Source organism: Engraulis encrasicolus, chromosome 2, assembly GCF_034702125.1.
Source record: "Engraulis encrasicolus isolate BLACKSEA-1 chromosome 2, IST_EnEncr_1.0, whole genome shotgun sequence".
Taxonomy (NCBI): Eukaryota; Metazoa; Chordata; class Actinopteri; order Clupeiformes; family Engraulidae; genus Engraulis; species Engraulis encrasicolus.
In genome coordinates, this window is record NC_085858.1 from 20,473,573 (window position 1) to 20,501,062 (window position 27,490).

Sequence of the window (27,490 nt, forward strand, 5' to 3'; positions counted from 1 at the left end):
GCATTTGAACGGGGTGTGTAGACTTTTTGTGGCACTGTAAGAGATCACACAAGAGATGGAGTGATGTGATGTGCTTTCGGACAAAATCATTCACTGCCCGTCCATCAGAGAGTGTTGTAATTGTTATTACCAATGACGTGCCATTCTATTATTACATCTGCATACCATGACACAGGGGAAAAAAAACAAGGAGGGGTGCTGCCATCGCTGGTACACAATTTGTCAATGAGTTTGGGTGGGGTGTTGGGAGGGGGTTGAGAGCAGCATAACTTGTTGCTGTGGTTGTAAGGACCTTTCAACCCGTCATTGAAAAGACAGGTAAGTTCAGTTGGGTGCCGCTGAATGCTGTCTTCAGGAATGCAGGGCATCCTTTTTAAAAGCTCCTCGGCCGAACCCGAGTCTTTCACTTGCAAGACACAGCAACCTGTGGAGTGGTGTGTTCAGCATTTGCTAAGGAAAAACAAGAAGCCCTGAGGAAGGCACTGTGGGTGGACGTATACGTTTTAAGATTTATACATTTTCGTTCTACACCTGGACTTTAGTAAGGTGGGATGTGCATTCACCATCTCTGTTAATAGCATCCCTGAGGAGAGGCCATGGTGGATTGTAAGGCATGTTGTGGGCGATGTGCCGGGTTCCTGGTCCTGGCCATCGTGTGTGATGTGGTGGGCCTGGTGATCTTGCTCGTGGGCATCTTTGCTCCCATCAGCTTCTGGGATTTCTTTGTGCTCTCCGGGCCTCTCCTCATCTTCCTCAGTCTGGTCTTCTGGATCTTCTGGTACCTGGGGAACCTCACCGTGCCCTATGCAGAGCTGTTGCCACGCTGAGGGAAACCCATGTTCTCGGTAGGAGGAAAGGCAGGCCATGGAGAGTTCATGGATCAAGGATCAAGGGCTGCTCAGCAGCAAGTTGATGTCGAACCTGCCAACTGCCTGGAGTTAATATTGCATTACTTCAAAGTGTCATGATGGAAAAGTAAGTACCATCTTTTGGAAATATCTTTTTACTTACTGTACAGTAAATGCATGGTTTTTAAATTAAAAAAACCCTCACATTTCATTCTGTCTAATTAAAAAGAAATCATGTATAAATAGCCATACCTCAATGAGAAGACAAAGTATGGATTTAGAAGCTGCCTAAATATTCTATATGGCTACATTTCTAATACTTTGTAATCGTGTTGTAATAATCAACATAATGTGTTTCCGTAGGCACATTTGGACTCTCCTGACGGCAATGAATTTAACGGTGAATTGAAGATGGACACATCTCCTTGTTAAGCACTTTTGTCACTTGAATGTTTGTGTTAATATTTGACAGCTATTTAAACTGTTTGCGATTCTGGTTTTTTAATGTTTAAAGTATGTCAGGGTTAAAAAGAGACTTGCTTTTCCCATTGAAACCTGTTCAACTGGTCATTTTGGTTTTAATGGAGGATGCTGTAAAAGGCCACTCCCAGTGTCCGCAGTAACAAATAATCCTCCCTGTTTGCACAAACAGCCTATTTGCGTGACTCAGCCATTTCTTCTCTCAGCTGTGGGTAGAGTGAAATAGAGCTGAACAATTCTCTGGATTTTTTTTTCCATTTTGGGAGAAAAATAAAATCTCTTTGTGAAGGACCATGAGCATTTTTTTAACTTTAAGAATTACAAAGTAACTAGTTAGGCTACTAGTTTTGGTTACATTTGATTTTAGAAACTTCAACCTATGATCTGCAAATTATCTTATTTATGACTAATTAATAAATGTCTTGACGAGTGCATCCTAGTAGGTCTTACCATACCTTTGGGAAATGATCATTTAGTAGAGGCTTGGCTAAGGCCAGATGAACATCCAGTCTACCAGCCACAGTGGAGAGACTCAAGTCTGCTTCATCTGCAAAGAAGACACATAGAGTGTGTTGCAATATGCGACCTTGCCTCCTACACTTGCTTCTCTCCTCGTACCAGGAAGTAATATGTCATGATGACATCACTGACAACAGCATTATATTTCAATATCTTGCAAAAGCTCAATTGTGCAGTCTTTTTCTCATTTATTGGGGTGGTGAATGAAAAACAGTCCCTCAAAAGTTGTTGTGGCTAGGCTGACAGCTGGGAAACTTAATCGTTTTCTCCACGGAGGAGGGGCCAGGAGGCGGGACGAGGAGACAAGCGCAAGTGGAGGAGGCAAGGTCGCATATTGCAACGCACTCAGAGCTTTAAGGTGCTGAAATGCACTTCCATGCAGACCAGCAAAGGGGAGTCCCTGATGATCAGTGATGCTCTGTTGGGTGGGCTGCCCCATTAGCTCGAAGCAGGCTGTCTAAATGGCCACTAAGAGCTTTCCAATGCAATTATTAACTGGACATTCCTAAGTGTCAGGTATTGATTTCTAAAGTCTTGCATTTAATAAGTGCAGCCTAGCAACAGACTCTGTCCAAACCTGCACTCTTTTGTCTTTGAAGGTGGGCTAGTTGTTGATGAAAATAACATTAATGATGGAAAAATATATAATGCAACAAATGAAATGGATCTGGACAAATGAAAAGTGCTGTAGGTTTATGGTAATTTCTGACAGGAGCGCCACCAGTAAGATATTTTAAAAGATGGGCTTGTGTAAGTTGTCTGTCTGAAGGCCCAAATCACACCTTCAAACCTCAAATCAAAGCCCTCTGAGGACAAAGAAAAATTATCTTTCAAATTTTGTTGATGGAAAAAGGCCTCAGTGGATGATGGTGAGATGTTCGATGACATCCGATGAGGTAAGTGAAATGATACAAACTGGACTTTACAAACCTGGCTACAGATGGCCAATTTGTCAGTCACAGCCCCCCTCCAAATTGGGCGGCCAGATGATAGCAGGTCGGACGCTGCCGCTGCACATATTCTTTGTACTATGTCTCCATCTAGTGGCCATTGAATGCTACAACATCAATCTGCACTGTTTACATTACAACATGGACTCAGGGATTTACAAATGGATTTTCAGTTACATAATAATATTGATTGGAATGTTTAACACTAACCAAATTGAATGGCACTTCAAAGCAGGGGCTATGTAGACCTACTAACCCTGATTATTTAACAAAAAACAAACAAATAAAGGTCCATATTAGGCCTATTCTTTGAGAAGATCATTATGCTTTCAAGTATCACTACCAGGCACACAGCTAGGCTACTACGGGGGCAATATGGCCTGGTTAACACCAGACCTAATCACAAGTGAGATTAGTCTTTCAGACTGTCTTTCAGATCGAAACGATTGTGTAGAACTAAAGACAGTATGAGTTCCCTGGCTAGGGGCAATCTTGATCGGAGAGACTTGTAGTCTAGTAGATTTGGGGATCATTCTGTTTATATTCCAAATGAAAATCATTATTTTTTTATACCAAGTGCCGAGGTTCCTCACTTTCTGGTAAAATGGGGAGTGAGAAATCGTGTCGAACTAGTAGCCTATCTCTACCCAACCCCCCACGGCGATCTCCTGTGTTTACCAACATCCCAGGCCTAGGTGTGTGTGGAACGAGACTAAACAGACTGATGACGTCACGCAAAGCACATGTCTCCCTCCACGAGTAGACATCTGCAAGAAAATCTTATCCTAACGGGCTCTAAACTCATTCTACCGCCTAATGGTGGTCCACCTAGTCTCGTGTCATATAAACCCGAAAAAACTGACCGACATCGAACTATACAGCGGATTTCATCGTCGCAAAAATATGCTACACAGTGACCTCCATGCGTGAAAACGAGTAAGACGAACGGCATTCTGGGAAGGAAAAATACAAATTCCAGCTGCTGCAGACAGCGTGATATACAAAACCGTGAATAGATTTTCACCAGGATTCCCTTTTAGGGATGGGCAGAAAGGCTGACGAGGATGCAGAGGCCAGAACATCTCTACAATCCCAAAGAAAACAAAGATGTTACCTGATTGATGCAAATAAATATGTATTTCTCCATGGTTGACATAAATCTGCATCTTCGTTTGTGTGGTGTTGGTGATGTTTACAATAAACATGTTTAAACCATGATGCCATACATTCTATGTTTTCTATAGAATAAATCACAAAAATGTCTTAGACTGTATAAAAAATACTGGGAGCCGCAAATAAATGCTGTAAGAAACCCACAACTAGTCATTCCCTTTGGATTCATTCCTAGTGTGGGGTAAATCCATGCCTGGTTTCGCAAGTGGCTGTAGTAAGCAAACACATGCGTGTTAAGCCACCGCGCAACCGACCTTCAGACGACAAAGTGTCCATGTCTCTTTTCTTATTGGTTCATACAACTGAACTGCGTAATATCACCCGTGTGTAATTGGATATCCATTGTGCCAATCATTCCATTCACGCCTCCTGCGTTGTTTGGTTGGCTCTTTCTCCTTCCCTTTCTCTCTGTATCGCGGCGGTGGGTCGGAGCCGCTGTCTGTGGTCCCCCACGTTCCCCTCGAAATTTTCTGTTTTAATTTAGATGCCCTGTCCCCAATTCGGCCTTTAGCGATACCACGCAAAGCTCATCACTGGGCACATCAAAACTGACGTTAGATTAATTATTTCTAGGAAATTATAACATTTATCCAGAAAATGGCGGTGGTAAGCGGGTTGGCTGGGCCGGCTGTTGCCCGGCTCGAGGGCCGTGAATTCGAATACATGATGAAAAAGCGCTCGGTAACCATCGGGAGGAACTCCTCGCAGGGATCGGTGGATGTGAGCATGGGACATTCAAGCTTCATATCCCGAAGACATCTTGAAATTTTCACAGCCGGCGAGGATGGTACTGGCAGCGGTGACTTCTACCTGCGTTGCCTTGGCAAAAATGGGGTGTTTGTGGATGGGGTGTTCTTGAGGCGAGGTGCACCACCTCTTCAGCTACCCAGAGTGTAAGTTTTGTCACGTCCTTGCCGCCTTTATTATTGTTATTGTTTATGACCTCTCCGGTGCACGTGCTACTCTGGGCGTTATGATAAGCTAACGCCTTTGAGAATGCCCTTTTTCAAACCGAGCAAGATGACAACACTCCGACATAGCAAGCGAGTCTCCATATTGACCACATTCCATAACGACCCTGTAGATTTTTCCTTAGTTTTACTCTGCAGTCATGACTGTTTCTTGGACAGTGTTCACAGTTCACTGAAAACTGAGCCCACAGCGCGAGCAAAGCACGTTGGCTGCTGAAGCAGGAAATGTTTCCTCCCAGTGTAAATAATCATCAGCCTTTGTGTCGAGCATGTTGGCCTAGACTGGATTGCCCTACGATTCAACTAACCTGGTGCCAGGATCAAATTGTGGCATGGTATTTGAGATCCAGCAAGCCGGCATATTAGTCTACTACAATGCTGAACTGTATACTTTGGTCTGCTACACGAAATTAGTGCCAGGCATGCGGAATCCATGTAAACATCTACTGTAGGGTAGGGCCCCCCTCCCTCTCGGTCATGTAGGACGTGTTTGTACTAACTTGTACTAGTAGAGGTAGTACCTAGTCGCTGTTGATTGACTAGGATATTGCTGTTAAAGTCTGCAACGGCACATTGGTTCGATTGAGCTGAAGTGCACATGGTGCTAGTTTGATGTGCGATTTGGATTTAGTACACAGTGCGACGCAACTTATGCATTTCTCAAACACTAATACGAGTTTGGATGCACCATGTGTGCACCTATTTGCAGGACAAAGGTCCACCCTGCAATGTAAACATTAAAAGGAAGGCTGCGGCGGTGGGAGGGGAGTTCAACTGGCTCAGATGTAGTTGACAACTTGTTTTCAAGCGGTTGTTAGTGAAAAACTATTAGTTGTATCCTCTTCATCATAGGCATGCATCCGACTGTCTTGTTTACGTGGCATTACCTTGTTGCCTGCAATGTAAACATTGAGTGTGGACTGTGTGTGTATGGGGGTGGGGATTACAGACCCAGTAGTTGTTTGACAACATTTAACCATATTCTTCTTTCCTTACAGGTTTTATGGTTACATGTATTGTCACATGCTTTCATTCTGTCTTTTCTTGTTTTTGCATAACAGTGCCTTGATCACACACCAGATGTGAGTTGTTTTTTTTTTTGCACAACACACTTTGCAGGCCTTTTTGATTGCACTCTTGTGTGTCACATGCACAGTTGCATGTATGCCTACTCTCTACTACCCTGTCCTGAAGTGTCTTGTAGGAGGTTGGCTGAAAGAGTTATCTGTGAAAGAAGACTCTTTGATTGTTGTTATCCTACCATAACAAACAACAGGGCTGAAGACCGAAGTAGCCTGGGGTTAAGCTCCTAGGCCCCTCACATTTTATTGCCCTTAATCAGTTTGTCGAGTGACTCTTTTCACATGCACACAGAGTATGTGGTAGTGGTAGTGGTGAGGGTGGTGGTCAGATTTCTGCAATTTGCCTGTGGTTTGAGAAGAATGTTGTTGTCGGAACTCGTGCACAAGGCTGCGCTCAAGGACCCAAAACAATCCCTAATGCCGTGTTAGAGTGGCGAGGGTCTTGTTAGGATGAGCCAAACCTACATCCTTCCAAGAGTTATTGCTCGTATTGCCATATGCACTGCATGTGTACCTGGCCTGGTGCTGTGTTAAGAGTCGTAGATGATAATGTAGATGGTAATTCCTGCAGACAGCTTCCAAGATCAGGGGTGTGTACTAAAAAACTGGCAGTAGTAAACCAGGTACCTTGATTTGGAGGTAAATCATCTAATAGAAGAGCATGGCGTCTTCATTTTCTTAACTACAGGATGCCTGCAGCCTGCAGGTACATCTGTTAGCAGGTTTAGCACTTCCTGTAGGTTAACTAAGCCTGGTTTATCACTTAACCCCATGTACTTAGTATACCTCCCTGGTGAATAATCAGTTCGAGAGTAGGTGGCTAAGTAATTACAACCGCCCCCTGTAGGTTCGATCTCAGAGTGACACCAAAACACTGGAGTTGCAGGCATTGTTATCAGCAGACATACTGCTCTGCTGCTACTCTTTGACAGATGACTCATATTCCACACATTACCCCAGACCAGCCGTACCTCTTCAATGAGAGTCCAGTGTTTCCCATACATTGAGGAAACTATGGCGGCCCGCCATAGTTTAAATTTGGCCGCCATAGTTTACGAAAATGTAAAAAAAAAAAAAAAAAAAAAATTTACTTTTTTTTTTTTTTTAAACGATATCCGTTTTTGTTAAAAACGATTTGAATTACGATTTTGAATTTCCTTCGCATTTTCCTCCTGGAGTAAATACATAGACTCTGTATTGGTTAGATAAGTAGTCCCACGGTAACACAGAATGAGGGGAAAGCATTAGGAAGTGACCGTCAGAACATGTGCGCAACGATGCGTTATGACACGCCGATATGCGAGGATCTTCGTCCAAATCGCTAGTCGCATGCATCATCGCTAACTGCGTTTACATCGCGTGCCGCGTGTAAGGGAAATGTTAGTTGTTGACATGTATGGAATTCACTTCAATTTGTGCTGTTTCTTGCTTCAATTGTGGGCAAAACGATTGGCCAAACTCACAATAGAAAGCCTTTGCTGTGCTACTGTCCCAGAGAGCTGAAAAAAAAACCTTCATAGAAGAAGTCACACTTAACAGGGGTGTTAACCAATCCAATGAGTTCTCTCATGCTCTCTCTCTCTCTCTCTCTCTCTCTGTCTCTCTCTCTCTCTCTCTCTCTCTCTCTCTCTCTCTCTCTCTCTCTCTCTCTCTCTCTCTCTCTCTCTCTCTCTCTCTCTCTCTTTCTCTCTCTGTCTCTGTCTCTCTCTCTCTCTCTCTCTCTTCTCTCTCCCTCTTTCTCTCTCTCCCCCTCTCTCTCCCAGAGGCAGAGGAGGAAGTGGGTTAGGGTTACGCTATTGAGCCCTTGCCCGCCGCCAACTAAAGAGCTTTTGATGAAGTCCCAGGCAACGGTTATGGACACGGGGTCCGTTACCTTGGGGATTGTGACACCTCAACTTGTTGGACTCAGTCCCCTCTCATGAAACACTTTGTTTTAGTTTGCGGCTTGCTTAATGAAAAATGGTCTGTCTGTCTGTCTCTCTCTATGCAGAGAGAATGCTGCCTGTGTGTTTCATGTTTCTTAGCTGCTTCTTATAATACACATCCTCTTCAGTTGAGTAAGAAGTTGTGTGCATTTCCTTAGGGATTATTTTGGATGTTTAGTGTTTTTTCGTCGTCGCATAGTTTTTTGACACACATTTGGCCTACTTGCATATGGATCCGTGCAAAACTTTCATCATTCCCAGAGCTTTAGTTTCGTGATCATCGCTCTTGTGCAGGTCTCCCCTCTGGTGCAGGCTATGTGCCAACCTAAGAGGGAAGACATTAGCATGCAGACCTGGTGTCTTCCACTCATACTGTAGCCTGGCACTTCTCTCTCTCTCTCTCTCTCTCTCTCTCTCTCTCTCTCTCTCTCTCTCTCTCTCTCTCTCTCTCTCTCTCTCTCTCTCTCTTCGATATGTCAGTACCGATCATGGTGATGAAAGCGTGACATGTCGGCTTGTCACGTTGACACATTGTTTTAAAAATACACAAGTCCGTCTTGCTCAGTGACAGACAGATTTTTGCTCCTGCGATGATAGGAGCTCATGCACTCACTCACTCACTCACAGAAGCTCGTGCACCCCCAAGTCCTCAAGGTGCAGAAGCACGACTATGGGGTTGCAATGCTCAGAGTAGGAAGATGCCAGCCAAGTGTGGGACATTTCATATAGTAGGTAGCCGTGGTAATAATAATAGTAATTTCAGACATCAGAATATTTGTTGCATCACTCACTGTGGGCTTTTGGGCCAATTCTTAAGGGAGATATGTAGTGATTGAGTGCCCACGTTTGTAAGTGGCGGTGGGAGTGAAGGAAAGTTTAATTTGAGCTGCTCGTAATCTTCAAAACATGCCGAACCTTGTTTCCCAAGCAGTGCACCAGATTAGGCGTGCGTGCGTGCGTGCGTGCGTGCGTGCGTGCGTGCGTGTGTGTGTGTGTGTGTTGTATATTGGGGAAACACGGTTACCAAGGGAATACCACACAGACCCCCTGTGGAATGACATAAGCCACCTTGGCATGCGGCCGTCCCCACCGCACACACACACACACACACACACACACACACACTACAGAGACTCACATTATAACATTATAAACATTTATAATGTTATAACATTATAAATGTTGCTCTGCATGCACTGTTTTGGGGTCGGATATTGACCACTTTTAGGTCCATTTGTTTCACTTACTTTTAGAATGATTGAGGTTTCAAAATGTAGCATTGTTTTTAGAGGCTGTTTTAGCCATTTGTGCAGCAGGGAGGACAAAAAAAGAGCCAGATCCATCCCTGTTGGAAGAACTGTACTGGCGTACTCTTACAGATATTTTGCTTTCGCTTACATTTTAAAACTCCCTTGTCCCTTTCCCCTTCGCTGTACCAAAGTCTGGATGGCTGCTGCAAAAGTTCAGCTTCAATGACAGAAGAGTTGGAAAGGAGGCGGTGGGGGGTTTTAGAAAATTGGCAGAGATGCTTCCCTGAATGTTAAAATGAGACAGAAGAAAGGAAAACCATTACACGCACACGCACACACGCACACACACACACACACACACACACACACACACACACACACACACACACACACACACATACATACACACACACACACACACACACACACACACAGCGAACACACACACACACACACACACACACACACATACATACATACATACATACATACATACATACATACATACATACATACATACATACATACATACATTCTCTCTCTCTCTCTCTCTCTCTCTCTCTCTCTCTCTCACCCCACCACTTTTCACAGCAAGAAAGCTCCCAAACACACCAGTATACGCAAACATACACACACACACAAACCACTTTCACAATGGCTTGGAGTCTCACTGCATTCCATGCCAACTTGTGAGAGAGAGAGGTGCTTTCCATCAGGCCTGCCCCCCAAAAGTAGTTCAGTATGTAGCTGCATGGAGGAGGAAAGGAGGGGAGGGGAGGGGAGAGGGAACACAAGGCCATTTTGTGCATGTTTACATGGGACTCTGCACCCCCCACCCCCTCTTTTTTGTTTTGTTTAAACTCTGGAGGCATTTCAAAACTCAGAATATTAGCAGATTAGACAGTCAGACAGTCGTGTATAAATAATCTAGGCCTACTCATTTGTTGCTTTGGTTACCTACCTAGTACAAGTTAGCAGAAGCAGGGCATGTGTTTTTGTTTGTGTGTGTTTGGTTGGGCCGTGGCTTGTGTGTGTGTGGTGTGTATTATGCATACATACCTGCCACAGCCAGAAAGATCGCCCCCATCTGGATGGAATGTGTCATGTCCCATAGCCCCAACATTCCAGTACTAACGGAACCCTCGTGGTTGCCATGCCACTGTGCCGACATACACAATGCCATCTTATCGCTCGCTCTCTCTCTCTCTCTCTCTCTCTCTCTCTCTCTCTCTCTCTCTCTCTCTCTCTCTCTCTCTGTCTCTCTGTTTCTCTGTCTGTTTCTAGCGCACATATTATCTCGGTAGGACGTGCGGCTGAGAGGCAAACAGCAATGCTGGGAGATGCCTACCCGCCTCCTGGTCGTTTGTTTTTGTCTGTCAGAGGAGAGAGAGAGAGAGAGAGAGAGAGAGAGAGAGAGAGAGAGAGAGAGAGAGAAACATGGCACCCACAGTCCCCCACAGCAGTGTGCTGTCTGATCAGGTACAGTATATTGCCGGGGGCGCCGCTGCTCTCATGTGGCCAGATTAGTCAAAGATGGATGGCTGCTGACTAACAGCTCTGTATGCCCCTGATGCACACAGGTCCAGCTGTGTGTGTGTTTCTGGCCCTTTATTGAGCTGATGTTTGCCAGCGGTGTACAGCATCTCCTTCAATGTCCACATGCATCCAGATTCTCATCACCAGCTCTATAACAATGTTAAGCCCGGGAGAACATGCATGCAACAAACCAATGTGGATTTTCAGAATTTTCCAAATAGGCTTCCAATTGCAATGGGGGAAGTTCCAAGTGTGTGGATAAATAGCTCAATATAGAAGATGCTCTTTCCCTCTCTCCTTGGTCTGCTTCTCTTGATGTGTCTGTATCTGGGCATCAGCTCCCTTCCTTTATCACCAGCTCCACTCCCTCTTTTGCTGCCGTCTTCCTCTCCTCTCCTCTCCTCTCCTCTCCTCCTCTCAGGTGAGGTATGCAACACGCACAACCTCCTTTTCTCTTTTTGCCTCTCCTCCCAATCCTGATAGACACACATTCTCTCCTCCTCTCCTTTCCTCTCGTCTCCTATGTTGTTCAGCCCCATTGAACCTGTGCCCCCTCTGCCCATGCCACTCTAGTACTTGTAGGGTGTAACGATTCTTTCGTCGGACAGGTGTGATCGTAGTAATGTTGGTACAGTGGCACAGCTGAAATTATATGATGAAATGATAGCAGTTGTATATATATATATTTAGATATTTTTTTCTGCATATTGTCACAGCAATAGGGATGGATAGATTACATGTTTAGTGTGCATTTCACCAGACACAGAAGACACAAAAAAGACCCACACACAAAGGCCTTCTTTGTAAGAGCAGGTAAGGAAATCTTCAAAGCCATGATTTTTGAGCTTGAAATGAAAATGCTGGTTTTAGTCAGACTGGTACCCATTCCCTCCCTCCCTCCGTCCCCTCCATCCATCCATCCTCCCTGCTCTCCCCAGTCTCCGCTTCCTGCCTGGGTCTGGTGCTCTGCTCTGCTCGGTTCTGTTCTGTTCTGTTGTGTGATGGCTTTGTCTGGGCTTGGCACCGGCCGCAGTGCAGCGCCTGGCATTCAGGGGCCGCTGGGGTTTTGCTTTGGGCAAACACAGCTCTCACCCTCTATAACCCTGACGAGACACACATACACACTTTCTGTGTGTGTGTGTGTGTGAGAGAGGGAGTGTGTGTGTGTGTGTGTGTGAGAGAGGGAGTGTGTGTGTGTGAGAGAGGGAGTGTGTGTGTGTGTGTGAGAGAGAGAGAGAGAGAGAGAGAGAGAGAGAGGGAGAGAGAGAGAGAGAAAGAGACAGAGAGACAGAAAGAGAGAGAGATAGAGAGAGAGTGAGAGAGAGAGAGAGAGAGAGAGAGAGAGAGAGAGAGAGAGAGAGAGAGAGAGAGAGAGAGAGAGAGAGAGAGAGAGAGAGAGAGAGAGAGAGAGAGGGGGGGGGGGGAGAGTGTGTGTATGTATGTATGTGTGTGTGTGGGGCTCTTTCATTTGTGTGTGTCCGTGGATGTGGATGAGAAGCTTCCACCATATTTGAGGTCAAGTCAGCGTGTGTGAGATCTAAAAAGGGCTAATTTTATCTGTGGGCCCTGCAGGAGAGTTGTCCTACTCTCTACTGAGCAGAGCTGAGAGACGGCCGTCCGTTTCAGTAACGCCACCAGCCCTGGGGTGCATTTCTCGAAAGCATAGTTGTTAACTACGGTAGCTACTTTGTTGGTGGTAATGCAACTTCCCATTGGCAACTACCGAAGTTGCTAAATGCTAACAACGATGCTTTCGAGAAATGCACCCCTGGCTTCCTTATTACATGGGGTAAGGATGTGGGAATAGAAGGCCTATTGAGTCCCTCTTTTAGCAGCGAGAGTACCAGGCAGACACAACAGGAGGAAGACGACGCTTGGTCAGGTGGAAAGGAGAATCAATTGTTGTGACATATCGGCGGCTACAAAATATAATTTCATGCTGGCTGCGCCGTCAGGGCCCGGGACGAGACGGAGGAGGCGCTGCGGAACTCGCATACCTGTCTTTTTTGCTGCCTCATCCATCCATCCTAATATGTCATCTATCATGACTGTTATTCTCTCTCTCTCTCTCTCTCTCTCTCTCTCTCTCTCTCTCTCTCTCTCTCTGTCTCTCTCTCTCTCTCTCTCTCTGTCTCTGTCTCTCTCTCTCTCTCTCTCTCTCTCTCTCTCTCTCTCTCTCTGTCTCTGTTTGTCTCTCTGGTGTGATAGGAATGTGAAAGACACTTCTTTCTCTCTTGCTGTGCGGAATTTTTTTTGTGTAAGTTCTGTGTAACATGTCATGATGTGAACTGGTGACAATGATACAGTAAATTAAATGCGTGCTAATGAAACCTCTTTTTCTCTCTCTTTCTCTCCCTCTCTCTCTATCTCTCTCTCTCTCTCTCTCTCTCTCTCTCTATCTCTCTCTCTCTCTTTCTCTCTTTCTCTCTCTCCCCCTCTCTCTCTCTCTCTCCTCACAGGTGCACCTTCCGCTTCCCCAGTACCAACATCAAGATTTCCTTCACAGCGCTGTCTAGTGTTAAGAGGGAGAAGCGCGAGGCCCCAGAGTCGCCCATCAAGCCCATACAGCCGCAGATCTCCCCCCTCACCATCAACATCCCCGACAACATCGCACACCTCATGAGCCCCCTGCCCTCCCCTACAGGCACCCTCAGGTGAGGACTGACTACCCCCTGCCCCATCTCTGTTTCTGTTACACACACACACACACACACACACACACACACACACACACACACACACACACACACACACACACACACACACACACACACACACACAAACCACCTTGTGAACCCCTTTGCCCTTTCCCACAGACATCATCAGGTGAGGAGTAACACACGCACACGCACACACACATCATCAGATGAGGAATAATACACACACACACACACACACACACACACACACACACACACACACACACACACACACACACACACACACACACACACCACCTTGCGAGCATCAGGTGAGGGTCACGACACACAGCCAGTCGTGCTGAAGGGAAGTGTATCCCAGTGTCCCCAGCTCAGCTGCAGGTCCATACTACTAATCCAGCTGTCTGTGCCTGTCCAGAGGCGTGCTCTGCTGTGCTGTGCTGCGCAGGAATATGGAGGAGAAGTCACACACCTCATGCTGGGCTCAGCAGTGTGTGCAAGTTGGAAATAATTGCACCATATGTCCCAGATCATAAAAGTGAATGTAGTCGTATGTAGTATATTTGGGCATAGGAATTCACATGTGGTTTTGGCAACTATCTTTTACAGATGGCTTTTACAGGTGCTGCTGTAATAGCTTAGAAACGAATGACACGTTTTATTGCCACAGCCTTGAGATGTGGTTTTAATAATATTTGTCACTTAGTGCCCATGATTTACGGTTGCCCAACTTGGAGGTAGGGTGATTGCTTTAAATGTTGTAAGTGTTGTGCTTATTATACACTAGCTATTTCTAGAAGTCTTTTTAGGGTCTTTTGTGCCTTTATTTTGTAGGACAATGTGAGATGATGACAGGAAGTGAATGGGTGAGAGAAATGGGGGAAGATCGGGAATGACCTCGGGCCAGAATCAAACTCAGGTCCCTGGCGTAACAGTCAGTGCCCCAGCCGTTTGCGGCTCGGCCAGGGCCACTTCTAGATTGGTTCGAATCAGTTCCAGACTCAACGTCCTGGTGTGGCCTCTTGAGTCTGGCTTGCCACATAAATAAGAAGTCTCTTGGAGCAAGTCTGACTCAGAGGCGTTATGAAGTAGTGAGTGTGTCCTTGTGTGTGTGGGTGTCCGTCCTTGTAAGGTTTTTAGACAACACCACAAGTCATTCCTGCATACCGGAGGCAGGACTCACATCCTCTAAGCACATCCTTTCTCTACCAGTCAGCACCTTAGACCCACATCTACACTTGAGAACGTGTCTGTCTGTCTGTCTGTCTGTCTGTCTGTCTGTCTGTCTGTCTGTCTGTCTGTCCGTCCGTCCGTCCGTCCGTCCGTCCGTCCGTCCGTCCGTCCGTCCGTCCGTCCGTCCGTCCGTCCGTCCGTCCGTCCGTCCGTCCGTCCGTCCGTCCGTCCGTCCGTCCGTCTCTGTGGGTCTGTGTCCATATGACTAGTGTGCCATATGGAGCCAATAGGTAGTGATTTTAACACCAAAAGGGAGTTTATGCTGTACATTGATGACTTTGATTTTGATGTTTGCCATGTGGCATGTGGCTTTCGAAAGTATGCACAAAAAAGTGTCACCTCTTCCAAACTTCCAGCATGTTGAAGTCTGCACTAGTAGGCAGATTTTTGAAGAGATTTTTTTTATACACATTGCATGTATAGACTGGAAGCCGGATCTGTACAACACAACCGTTAAGATTGGCTACAGCATATAATATGCATATTGCATTGACTATTCTTTTTTTTACATTATTTTTTAAATATTTTTTAAGACTCTTTAGGTCTAGAAGTATTTGCATGTGCATGGGTATAAAGGTGAAAAGATTTGTGTGATATTATCAGAGTTGTGTGATAATTATAAAATAAAGCATAATTTGTTATCAGGCTATAGTAGGCTAAAAGGTGTTTTAGATAAGACGGTTTCTTTGTGTTGCAGCAGGTTGTTTAGTAGGGTAATTTACATCTCTGATTACAAGACTGTGAGGAATTAAGTGGGTGTTGCATCAGTGCATCCTTAGTTGAGGTACAGATGAGAGAACCTATCTGTCTGTGTTTCTTAACAGGGGCTCTACAGCCCCCCAGGGGGCATTAGGGAGCCCTAAGAAGGGTGGTGAGAAGGAGACGGCTGAGAGGGGGCAGTGCTTGGTTGCCATTGGGGGGCATTAGTCTACTTAACGTTTTAATATTAAGTGGAGGTGGGGCGTTAGCAGGCTTGTGATGAGCCCAGGTGGGCATCGGGAGGCTTATGATGAGGTCAACGGGACTTTTTTTTAAAAAGAACCACTGATCTAGAATGCCAGTAAAGTGATATTTTCTTACCACTGATCTAGAATGCCAGTAAAGTGTTCTTCTCTGACCACTGATCTAGAATGCCAGTAAAGTGTTCTTCTCTGACCACTGATCTAGAATGCCAGTAAAGTGTTCTTCTCTGACCACTGATCTAGAATGCCAGTAAAGTGTTCTTCTCAGGTCCCTGATGTACACCCAAGATTTTTCATCCACTCTGATCGATTGTCATGGCCACACTCGATAAAGAGGAAGGAAAATCCATACAGTTGCTGCTCACCGATTTATTCAGCACAACGTTTCATCCTGTCGAAATGTTTGTGTTGAATAAATCGATGAGCAACATGTGTGGAATTTCCTTCTTGTTCATCTATGCGTCTCTGTTTGATCCGGCACTTGCTGTGCTGGATGTGTATGCATCCCCTACACTACTTTCACACTCAATAAAGAACCATCCCCATACTTTCTTAACTGTTCACAAAAATACGACAAGGAAAAACTCAAGACTGCAATCTTGCATCGGTCTGTCCCTCACACCTTCCAGTGGTTCCAGCTTTATGGCTCGTTCTTTTGAAACTCGGTGGTCAGAAACCCCGACCTCCGCCTCGGGAAAGTGCAATAGAGGTAGCCAGAGCGTGGTTCCAAAAAACAAACTCTGAGAAGTTCAGTGTACACTGTTAACATTAGTGTTTTCAGACATTTGTATTGTCCCCAAATGTTACAATAGAACCCATTTACAACGGATACCGACAACCGTGCTTCAAAAGAATGAGCCTCTTCCAGTGGTTCCCGCTATAGACCAGATCGCTCTCCATCTGGTAGCTCAGCTAGTATGCTGGTGGCCCACGGTGGTAGATAAACAAACAGCGGAGAAAGAGTAGGAGGAGAAATGTGTTTGGCCACATGCAGGCCTGCTTTTTTGTTTGTTTGTTTGTTTGTTTGTTTGTTTATTTGTTTTCCCTTCTGCCATGTGTGTGTCTGGAGTGCAGAGTAGCTAGCCGCAGCGTGGTTGCTAGGCAATATTTAGCCCACCAGTAAAAACACATATACACACACCCACGCATACACAAAACAGACCTATATGCTCAGTCTCAAAAACACACAGTTAGACAACACACTGAGTCATACATACACAGTAGTTTAAGTCAGCGGTGTAGTCTATTTTTTTGAAGTGGGTATACTGTATATTTGAGCATTTTTTGAAGTGGTTATACTGTATATATTTGTGCTATTCAAAACAATGGATAAATCAATTTTAAGTGGGTATACTGAAATCCCTGAAATTTAGAAGTGGGTATACTCCGTATACCCGCGTTCTACGTAGACTACACCACTGGTTTAAGTGCAAGTAACTGCTTAGACTTCTGTGGTGTTGCTGAACTGATGGTAGTCACTGCACACTACTCAATGTAGCACAGTGATTCTCAAGATTTTTTGAACAAATGCCACCTTGACCTCATCATAAGCCTGCCAGAGCCCACTTGACCTGATCATAAGTCAACACCCCCCGTAGCATTAAAAAAATAGGATAAACTATTGCCCCCCACAACCGAGTGCCCCTTCTCGCACCTTTCTCATTTTCAACGCCCCCCTAAGGGCTCCGTAACGGCCCCCGTTGAGAAACATAATGTCGCGTGCAGGTGGACAAGACATGGACACTTGTTGCAGTGACAGCTGTGCCGTCAAAACGGTTGACGAGAGGAGGGGTTCCCAACCTTTTCCAAGTTGAAGCCCACTTGAAAACTCACATGTTTGTGGCCCACCTCTGACCCAATATACAGTGCAACTTCAATGAATCGTCAATAGCAACACACACACACACACACACACACACACACACACACACACACACACACACACACACACACACACACACACACACACACACACACTGCTTAGACTTTCAGAAAACGATTTCACAGCCCACTTGTAATACCTGCACGGCCCACAGTTAAGGAATCAGTAAACTAGGGAAGGCTTATCACTGTTGCTCCATCTGGGCTTTGTCTTCTGGTACTCCAGAGAAATCAGTGCTTTGCAAATGCCAACACACAGATGTTCTTGTGCAAGCAGTAGCACACATGCGTGCACGCACACGTGCGCACACACACACGCACACGCTCAGAAATGCACACAAACAAAGTTGGTTTACTTCAGTTTATTTTGCCTGGTCTTGCCTCAGCAGAGGAGGCGGCCCATAAGCAGCAGTGTAATTGAACCGTGCGATACAGTTTGAGGTGTGTATGACGTCAGCCTCCGACCACTCTCCACCAAGTGCGGTTCTTGCCGGTGCACAAGCATCCTAACAGATGCACTGTATGTGTAACGCGCATGTGGATCTGTGGTCAGGGAGTTATTGTTGCATTGTACATTAGTGCATTGGGTGGGTTATAAGTAAGAGCTATAAGACACCCATGGGGTTATGTTGTATACTCATTCAAGCATAAATACCACGTAATTACAAACACAGGCAAGTAAGACGCATACAGACGTTCACACACGCTCGCATGTACACACACACACATATACAAACATGCGCACACATACACATAGACGTCAGTAATGATGAAATTTTACTCATCCTAACATATTCTCTGTTCCTTTTTCGCCTTTTCTCCTCTCCTCTCCTGTGTCCTCTCTCCTCTCCTCTCTTCTCCTCTCCTCTCCTCTCCTCTCCTCTCCTCTCCTCTGTCTTCTCCTCTCCTCTCCTCTCCTCCTGTCTGCCCTCTCCTCTCGTCTTCTCTCTGCAGTGCGGCCAACTCGTGTCCGTCCAGTCCCAGGGGGGCGGGCTCCTCGGGCTACAAGATAGGCCGCATCACTGCCTCCGACCTGCAGCTGATGGGAGACAACTCCCAGTCAGAGAACGACAAGGAGGCTTCAGGAGGAGACAGTCCTAAGGTGAGCACCAGCAGTGGCCCTCCCCCATGACTGTAGCTACTGTAAGTACACCATTATTTTTCTGCACTATCCTATCTGCACATGTGGACCACGCAAGGCTGCACTATTCGCTCTGCAAATGTGCGGCACGATTCGTGGAGCATTGTCGCTAAAAGCCGATGTATAAGGACCCAGAAAGTCTATGATTAATTCCATCTTTATTGTGAATTGTAGCCTATCTGTCAAGACGCTGACAAAACACACTTCATGTGTGATCAATAAGCCTCGGCTATCTTTGACAGATGCCCACGTCAGTCGCCCGTTAATCTTTAACTTTAATATAAAGAAAAATATAAGAAATAATATAAGAATATGACTAGGTATTTTCCTGATGCCACCATTATAATATTATGAGTATTTCCCACATATTACATGTATAACATTTATAACACATGTATCAATAAACCACGGAGAATGCCATATAGCCTCGGGTACTCGAATAAAACAAATGTTACAGATGGGCTTTTTAGCAAAACAACATTTAAAGATAGTTATTTAGCTAACTCAAGGGCGACAGTGCTCCACGAATTGTGTTGCGCAGAGAGGATCGTGCAGCCTTGCGTGGTGCGCATGTGCAGATAGGATAGTGCAGAAAAATAATGGTGTACTTACAGCTACCTAAGAGGTCAGCACCAGTGCTACCCAATGGCTGTAGCTTCCTAAGGTGAGCACCTAAGTGGTACCCAATGACTGTAGATTACCAAGGTGAGCACCAGTAGTAGGTCTACCCAATGACTAGCTTACCAAGGTGAGCACCAGCAGTCACCCGCAGTCACCCAATGACTAGCTTCCTGAGAGGAGACACTCCTCAGGTGAGCACCTGCAGCACAACATTTCAGCTTGGAGCAGGCGTCGCTGAAACGCGTTTGTGTGCAATGGAAGACACTATACTCAAGGTGTGGCTTCTTTCTCAAAAACTGCCTGCCCTGGTATTGAGAGTGCTTTTCTGATGGGCAGTTCCAAACAGGAAATCCAATGTTTCAGCTGCAAAACCAACAATTTTGAAATGCTCTAAATTTATTTTGTTGAGCCATAATGTTTGTGTCCATTGAACGAACAGTTCAGTCATTGGCAGCAACAGCAGCCTTGGAAGCCCCAGTGGGTTGCCGTTGTAGCACTGTCTGTGTCTCTGTAATCTCCTCCACACCTGGTGCTCTGTCTCTCTGGCACCGGGCTCTGCTCATCCAGATGTGCTCATGTCCCTGATGAGAGAGGCTCTATATTCCATGTCATTTATTGATTGTGAAGAAAATGGTTTGCCATTGTAAAATGATGCGATTTTACCCCCTTTTTTGTTTGTGTTTTTAATGGCTAAAATGGGATTTGTTTGCTAATGAACATTCTTCATAATAATTTGTTGTAACATCGTGTGAATGTCTGGACACAGACTGGACTTTGTGATGCCAATGGTCTGATATGACAAGCGATGACAATAATAGCGGTAATAGAAACGATAATAACAATCTCTCTCTTTCTGTCCCTGTCTTCCTCTCTCCCTCTCTCTCCAGGATGACTCTAAACCCCCGTACTCGTACGCACAGTTGATAGTCCAGGCCATAACGATGGCCCCAGATAAGCAGCTGACACTAAACGGCATCTACACGCACATCACCAAGAACTACCCCTACTACAGGACCGCAGACAAGGGCTGGCAGGTGAGGCACGCACACACGCACACACACACACACACACACACACACACATATTTCTCATCCCCATCCCCAACAGTTGCAGGATGCACTTTCTGTGTCTGGACTGCCTCACCAACATCAAGCCACTCCAAAGCCTGATCTTTGTCACAGTGTTTGTGACCAATGTTGATCCTCTCCTTGGCTCGATTCAACACTTAGCGGTATGTTTGCCTGTTGTTTTGTATATGCCACTCTACTGATTGTGCGTGCCAGTCACACAAATAAATGTGGTGCAGGGCAAGGGCTAACAGACATGGCACGTCTAAATCTTTTTTTTTTAAGCAGCAGCTCCCTGTGCGTGCCTGCGTGCGTGCCTGCGTGCGTGCGTTGGCCAGTGAGTGAGTGAGTGGTTTGGACATCGAGATTCAAACTAGTATTGCACCTGTGGAGGAAGTGGTGAACAAAACTGTTTATCTGAGGGGGTCGGTGGAAATACAAGCAAATGTATCTGGCCAGGGGATGACTTGGCAAATTGCATGTGCGCTTCCACACCGTATTCACACAACAGTGTGGAGTGCTCGCCTAGACGGATGAAGCATCTGCCTGTGGTTAAGTCTGAACCTGTAGTAAATCTAGTTGCACAAGTCGAGATCTATTTTCGCGAAACATACTGAATGTGGAAGTGGGATGTTGGTTTGTGTTGTGTCTGCTTAAATGAGTTGAGTGGGTCATTAGTTTGCTCTGGTTTCACATCACACAATTAAATGCATCAAACATATAGCAGATAAAACAAGAAAATGATCCAATTTCAAGGACGAAATTGAAACATTCAAATCATCCTTTGGGTGCAGATGATTGCTGATTGCTGAAAAAAAACTCAGTTGTACATTGTAACAACATCACTGCTTACTTGCTTGTTTTTTACTTACTAAACATTTGTATGAAATCAGAAGTCTCAAGTAACAGATGAAAGGGTTTATTATAGGCAACTAAAAAACTAAAATGGCCTCCATGTCCTCTCTCTCTCTCTCTCTCTATCTCTCTCTCTCTCTCTCTCTCTCTCTCTCTCTCTCTCTCTCTCTCTCTCTCTCCCTCTCTCTCTCTCTCTCTCTCTCTCTCTCTCTCTCTCTCTCTCTCTCTCTCTCTCCCCTCTCTCTCTCTCTCTCTCTCTCTCTCTCTCTGTATTACAGAACTCCATTCGGCATAATCTGTCGCTCAACCGATACTTCATCAAGGTGCCGCGCTCGCAAGAGGAGCCGGGCAAGGGTTCGTTCTGGCGCATCGACCCCTCGTGCGAGGGCAAGCTAATCGAGCAGGCCTTCAGGAAACGACGCCCACGGGGCGTGCCCTGCTTCAGGACCCCACTCGGACCCCTCTCATCCAGGTGAAACACACACACACACACACACACACACACACAGACCCCTCTCATCCAGGTGACGCACGTAGACGCACGCATGCACACGCGCACGCACGCACGCACGCACACACACACACACACACACACACACACACAGACCCCTCTCATCCAGGTGAAACACACACACACACACACACACACACACACACACACACACACACACACACACACACACACACACACACACAGGCTACAGATGCTCTGTGTAAAAACTATACAAACATTACTTACAGACACCAATGTGGACGGTGCTACTTACACCTTGATTTGACATCTCACCTATGCATTGAGGGGACACACATCTTTCATGCATTCATTATAAAAACCTCTATTCAATAACACCCAGCATCTGGATAGCTTGTTTTACCTTACTGCACCGTCACTGCACTCTTCAGTTGCCACTCGTCCAGTCATTGTTTAGGAGTCCTATCTTCCTCCCACTGTCGTGTACACTGAACTATGTAGACAAGACGACCGGTGATTCACCTTTTCGAGTGATTGGGGCTACCACGTAGACACCAATTCACAAACAGAGATGCGGAAACACACTCTCAGAACAAACAAATGATGATTCACCCACCAATTGTTTGGGTCTGACACACACACACACACACACACACACACACACACACACACACACACTCTCTCTCTCTCTCTCTCTCTCTCTCTCTCTCTCTCTCTCTCTCTCTCTCTCTCTCTCTCTCTCTCTCTCTCTCTCTCTCTCTCTCTCTCTTCTCTCTCTCTCTCTCTCTCTCTCTCTCTCTCTCTCTCTCTCTCTCTCTCTGATTCATCCTTAGATATTTTGGGTGCTGTCTCTTCCTCACCCCTTAGCCTTGTCTACGTCTGTCAGTGATGTTGACGGCCAGCTCTGAGCAATTCCTCATTTATTATTTGCCTCCGTATGGATCTCCGCGTAGCCGTCTCGGAATGGAGAAAACCTATTACGCTGTCTGTGCAGTTGGTATGTAGTCCAGTGGAATAGCAGACTAGGAGCATAAAATAATCATCACAAAGTTTAGGGTACCATACTGTGTGCCTCATGAATGTACATAGATGTGGGTTTGGTTAATATTTGGTCAAAGACCGTATCATTATGAGTCCATTACTCACTAGCATTCTAGTGTGTGTGTTTCTTCACGTCTCAAGTGTTAGTGTATTAGTGCGTGTGCTTTTATATATATGTGTTTTTCTAGCTAACATTCTCTCTCGCTGTCTCTCTCTCTCTCTCTCTCTCTCTCTCTCTCTCTCTCTCTCTCAACAGGAGTGCCCCAGCCTCTCCAAACCACTCGGGTGTTCTCTCGGCCCACTCCAGTGGGGTGCAGACCCCAGACAGCCTATCACGCGAGGGCTCCCCCGTTCCTGCTGACTCTGAGCCCGCCCCTGCCCCGCCCCCACCCACAGCCGTGCAGCCCAAACTCTCAGTCATACAGGAAGCACACTTTGCCCAGAGCACCACAGGTGAGACACACACACACACACACACACACACACACACACACCCTTTCAAATGCAAGTACTGCAAATACAAGTACTACTACATCTTTGAAGATTCTCATTTGTCCAAGCCATCTTAACACATTGACTCCCAAACCACTGGAAAACCCGTTTTTACTTCCCATGCGTTGGCTCCCAAAAATGGAAAACCCGTTTTTGAGTTATTATTTCATATTTCATAACTAGACACTTAAATGCTTATTGTGTGTGATTTTGGGAGCTCTGTGATAAGTAGAACAGACATAGATGACAGTCAAAAGTTTGTGTCATCATCTGGACATTTTAATCACAACTCCAGGATCGGCGCCAACCCAACAATATTTTTCATAACTGTAGCCTACTGTATGGAACTGTTGGTCTGCGTCGGTTACGTCACTGTTGCGCCCTTTCCCCTCTCTGTGTAGCCTACACAAGTGTCTGCGATGCTGTCATCTTTATAAACACAAGGATCGTGCTTGTATGTTGTTTCCTTAGTGCTACAGTAGGCTACAGTCAGCGTCCACTCTATGGCGCTTTATAATATGCTTCAAAAAAAAAAAAATGAGTACAGAAGACAACACTTTGACTTCGACTGAACACACCTGGGGAATAATACAAACCTTGGACAGATCCTACTGCCCTATATATTGTGAACTGTGATTGGATTATTACCCTTACCTTGGATTTGATCGGCAACCAGATAAGTTAGATTCTTCATTTTGTTCTTTTATTACCCCCATGATGAAACTGACGCCGTAGTGAACAGGAGAAGCTGGCTGCTACTGTCGGTGAAGCTAGCATTGCTATGTAAACAGTAGCACACATGCATGGCGCACAGCACTGCTGTTTCCCCACAGGATCGGAGACATTAATGCATCCGATTAACGGATTTTGTTGTTGACGTTGGACTAGATGCCTTTAGTGACGTGTTTTTGAATATGTTTTGCCTACTGCGTGTGGTGGTGTGACTACGACCCGTTTCGTGTGGTGTGTGCAAAGATTAGTTGTGCAGGAAGTTCAGGAACAGACTGAACACAAGGAACTGAAACGTACTTCCGGCGAAAATGCGCTTGGTTGGTTGATACATTTGGAGGGGGAGGTGGCAGAGCAGGAGAGATGTGTCTCCGTGAAAAAGCGCAAGATTCATTTCATAACAAGAAGAAGAAGCGCCAGATTCTGAAACGGCGCATGATTGACAAAAGCCTCGATATCTCCATTCCATGGTGATTTGGGCAGATACCGGCCTTGGTTTAACTCACGATAGCTCGGCAATAAAAGCACATAGAGACATGCGGTTTTCACGCACTAAGAGGTGAAAGGCTCACCTTTCAAATGAGCCATAGCATGTTTCGGTGGCCCTATCACATAATATGCTATGACTGTACAAAAAACACCTAAAAATGGTTTAGAACGCTGGGAGTCTACGACATGATTCTGAAAACACCGCTGGTAGTCAATGTGTTAAGCAATAGTGTAGTTGTTGTGGGCGCATCATGACTAATGCACCCTAATGGCAACTAAGTACCACACCCCTCTCAGCTGTATCTGTCTCAAAGCCCCCCCTAGAGCAGTGGTTCTTAACCTTTTTGGCCTAATTATAATGTTCACTCGCAGAACTTTGGGCACAACCTCAACACAAACAAAATTCCATGCACCCCCTGAAATCTCTCGCACAGCCCCAGGGGGTGCCGCACCCCAGGTTAAGAACCACTGCCCAAGGGCTCACACTCGCTCCCTTGGGGGCTGTAGTGCCCCCATTGAGAAATACTGATCTAATAGAAAAGCTTGGAGTCTTAATTTTCTGAATTAAATGATGCTTGCAGGTGCCTCTATTAGCAGATGTACCACTTCCTGTAGGTTAACTAAGCCTGGTTTACAACTGTACCAGCTTCTTAGTATAGGTCCCAATATTAGAACTGAAGTAAACAGACAAAATGACATTCTAAAAAGATGTCTGATTGTGTCTGTCACTTAACTCTTTGCAACAAGCACTACACCAATGCACAGCAACTCAGCTGAGCTCACACACACGCTCCAGTGTTTTAACATAAACATGCATGTGTCTCTGTACAGCACACCCAGTGAAGTCTTCCTACTCCCTTGTCACCCCAAAGAAATAAATAGTCAGGTTTATGCAATAACCAGGCCAACCTCCGTAATCTAAAACAGCTGCTGACGGGCATTTCATTCTGCCAAATTGCAATGAATAAACATAGCTGACGCAAATGAATGAAAGGGAAACCTAGCTATGTTTATCTGTTTGTGTGTTGTGTTTTCTACATCTCGTGCCTATTCTTTATTAGTCATCTTTGTGTGTAGAGTATAAAGTCTGCTATATAAACACACATGCTTTGCATTGCCGAGCCTAATGTTATGGCTCGAGGTAATATTGTGGCCCAGGCTTCAACTTTACACTGCTCCATTTTAATTCCATAATGAACTTAGCATCATGGTGTGTTTATTTAGTGTGTGATTTTTGTCTTTTCTTTATTTTTGTTGTTGTCTCACAATCTTTCCCTTGGGGCCGTCGGCTTCTTCATGATGTTTATGAGAGAGAGCAGACTAGAGTAGCAGAGATCAAACACGCACACATACACAGACTAACTAAAACATTGATGAATGACAGCTTTTATTTGTCTATCCGTGGCTGCTGTTCTTGAAGGACCTATCATCCTTCTTTTTTTGTTTTTACTTTGTGTGTTCTTTGCATGCAATCATAATGTAAGGTAGGGATGTACAAAAAATCATCATGACAATAGATCGTATTGGGCCTCTTTGCGATGTGCATATCCTATCATGATCTGTGTGTCGTGATTCACATTAGCTACAGGTTGTTGCCAATGAGTACCCGAAATGTATTACCAGTTCACATAAACTATTTGTAGTGACAAATGAACACTGTTATAGCAATCATATTAAGACAGGATGGTGAGAGAGACGTGAGGTGAGGATCAGGAAATGACCTTGGGCCAGAATCGAGCCAGGGTCCCTGTTATAATTATACAGAGCACTAGCCCACTGAACGTGTGTGTGTGTGTATGTCACATACACACACACACGCTCAGTGGGCTAGTGCTCTGTATATGTATGTGTGTGTGCGTGTGTGTATCAGGGCATGCTCAACTTCTGGAGAAAAATAAATAACTGGGTGCGCGCAAAAAAAAAACATAGAACATTTTTCTCCTCTATGTGTATGTCCGCGTGCGGTGTGTGCGCACATGTTCATATTCGTGTGTGTTGTGTCCTCTCTCCAGGCTCTCCGCTGGGCAGCCAGCCGGTGCTGATCACGGTGCAGCATCAGGCGGTGAAGCCGGTGACGTACGCGGTGGCCACCCCGGTCAGCTCGGTGGGGGGGGGCGGGGGCCAGCAGCAGGGCCAGCAGCAGCCGGGGGTGGGGGTAGGGGCGGGGGCGGCGCAGCTCATGCAGACGGTGCACGTGGTGCACCAGATCCCGGCCGTGACTCTCGCCACCCTCTCCCCCGCCGCCACCGCAGCCTACACAGCCACCGCAGCCAGCAACGCCGTCACCATCACCGCCGCCAAGACGGAGCCACAGCAGAACGGGGACCACACGGAGGCCAAAGGTGAGACACGTAAACGCAAGAAATGTTCACGTAAAAGCAAGAAATGTAATTTCAAATTCTTTGTATGACCAGTGCATGTAAAGAAATTGACAATAAAACCGACTTGACTTGACTTGACTAAACAAGGCTGTGGACTGTTTACCCAGAGCTGTATAAAGTAAAGTCGAAGTACTCTTTCAAATGTAATTACAACACTAGTAGTGTAATACTAGGAGTACTTCCGCTTGTACTTCATACAAGTCTGCATTTATTATTCACCTTACTCAGTGGCCAAAGGTGACATGCATGAACGTTGCTTTTGACCGTTAATCCTACCCTAACTGGGCAAATACACCAGCCGCGACATGAGCGATGCGAGCAACGGAAGTGATTGACTTTGTATTGAGTGGCGCGACAGAAGCGATTCTGGAGACTAGAGGCGATTTGCGCGACGAGAGCGTCAGTTTGAACTCCTGGGAATGTTATGCAAATGCCACAGCCAATGGCTGTATAGAGGTCAGTAACCACAGCCAATGGGAATGTTGGAATGCTTGCGTTCTGCTTTCAACGGACATAATCTAGTCACTTCAATCGCTTGTATCGCTCTTGCTGCACAGAAGCGATTCTCTGTCGCTTCAATCGCGTCACGGCCGGTCTTTTCGCCCAGTTACTCTGGGGTAGACCAGGTGGATTGAGGCGCTGGTTACATGTATGCAGATATTTTTAAATGGGAATATATTTTTATCCAATAACGTATACGATATGTGGATACAAATTAAAACTCCATTGTGA

General features: G+C 45.7%; 1 protein-coding gene across 1 annotated transcript in view; it reads left to right on the forward strand.

Moving 5' to 3' along the window:
- The first annotated feature begins 4,390 nt into the window (after nucleotides 1–4,390).
- The window catches only part of foxk2b (forkhead box K2b), a 29,428-nt gene continuing 6,328 nt past the window's right edge, over nucleotides 4,391–27,490 (forward strand). Inside the window, exons 1-7 of the mRNA XM_063183433.1 lie at nucleotides 4,391–4,863; nucleotides 13,194–13,388; nucleotides 18,425–18,572; nucleotides 20,120–20,266; nucleotides 21,433–21,626; nucleotides 22,924–23,120; nucleotides 26,390–26,719. Coding sequence (XP_063039503.1) covers nucleotides 4,568–4,863; nucleotides 13,194–13,388; nucleotides 18,425–18,572; nucleotides 20,120–20,266; nucleotides 21,433–21,626; nucleotides 22,924–23,120; nucleotides 26,390–26,719 — 1,507 coding nt within the window. The 5' untranslated portion in view covers nucleotides 4,391–4,567. The remainder of the gene's footprint in view (nucleotides 4,864–13,193; nucleotides 13,389–18,424; nucleotides 18,573–20,119; nucleotides 20,267–21,432; nucleotides 21,627–22,923; nucleotides 23,121–26,389; nucleotides 26,720–27,490) is intronic.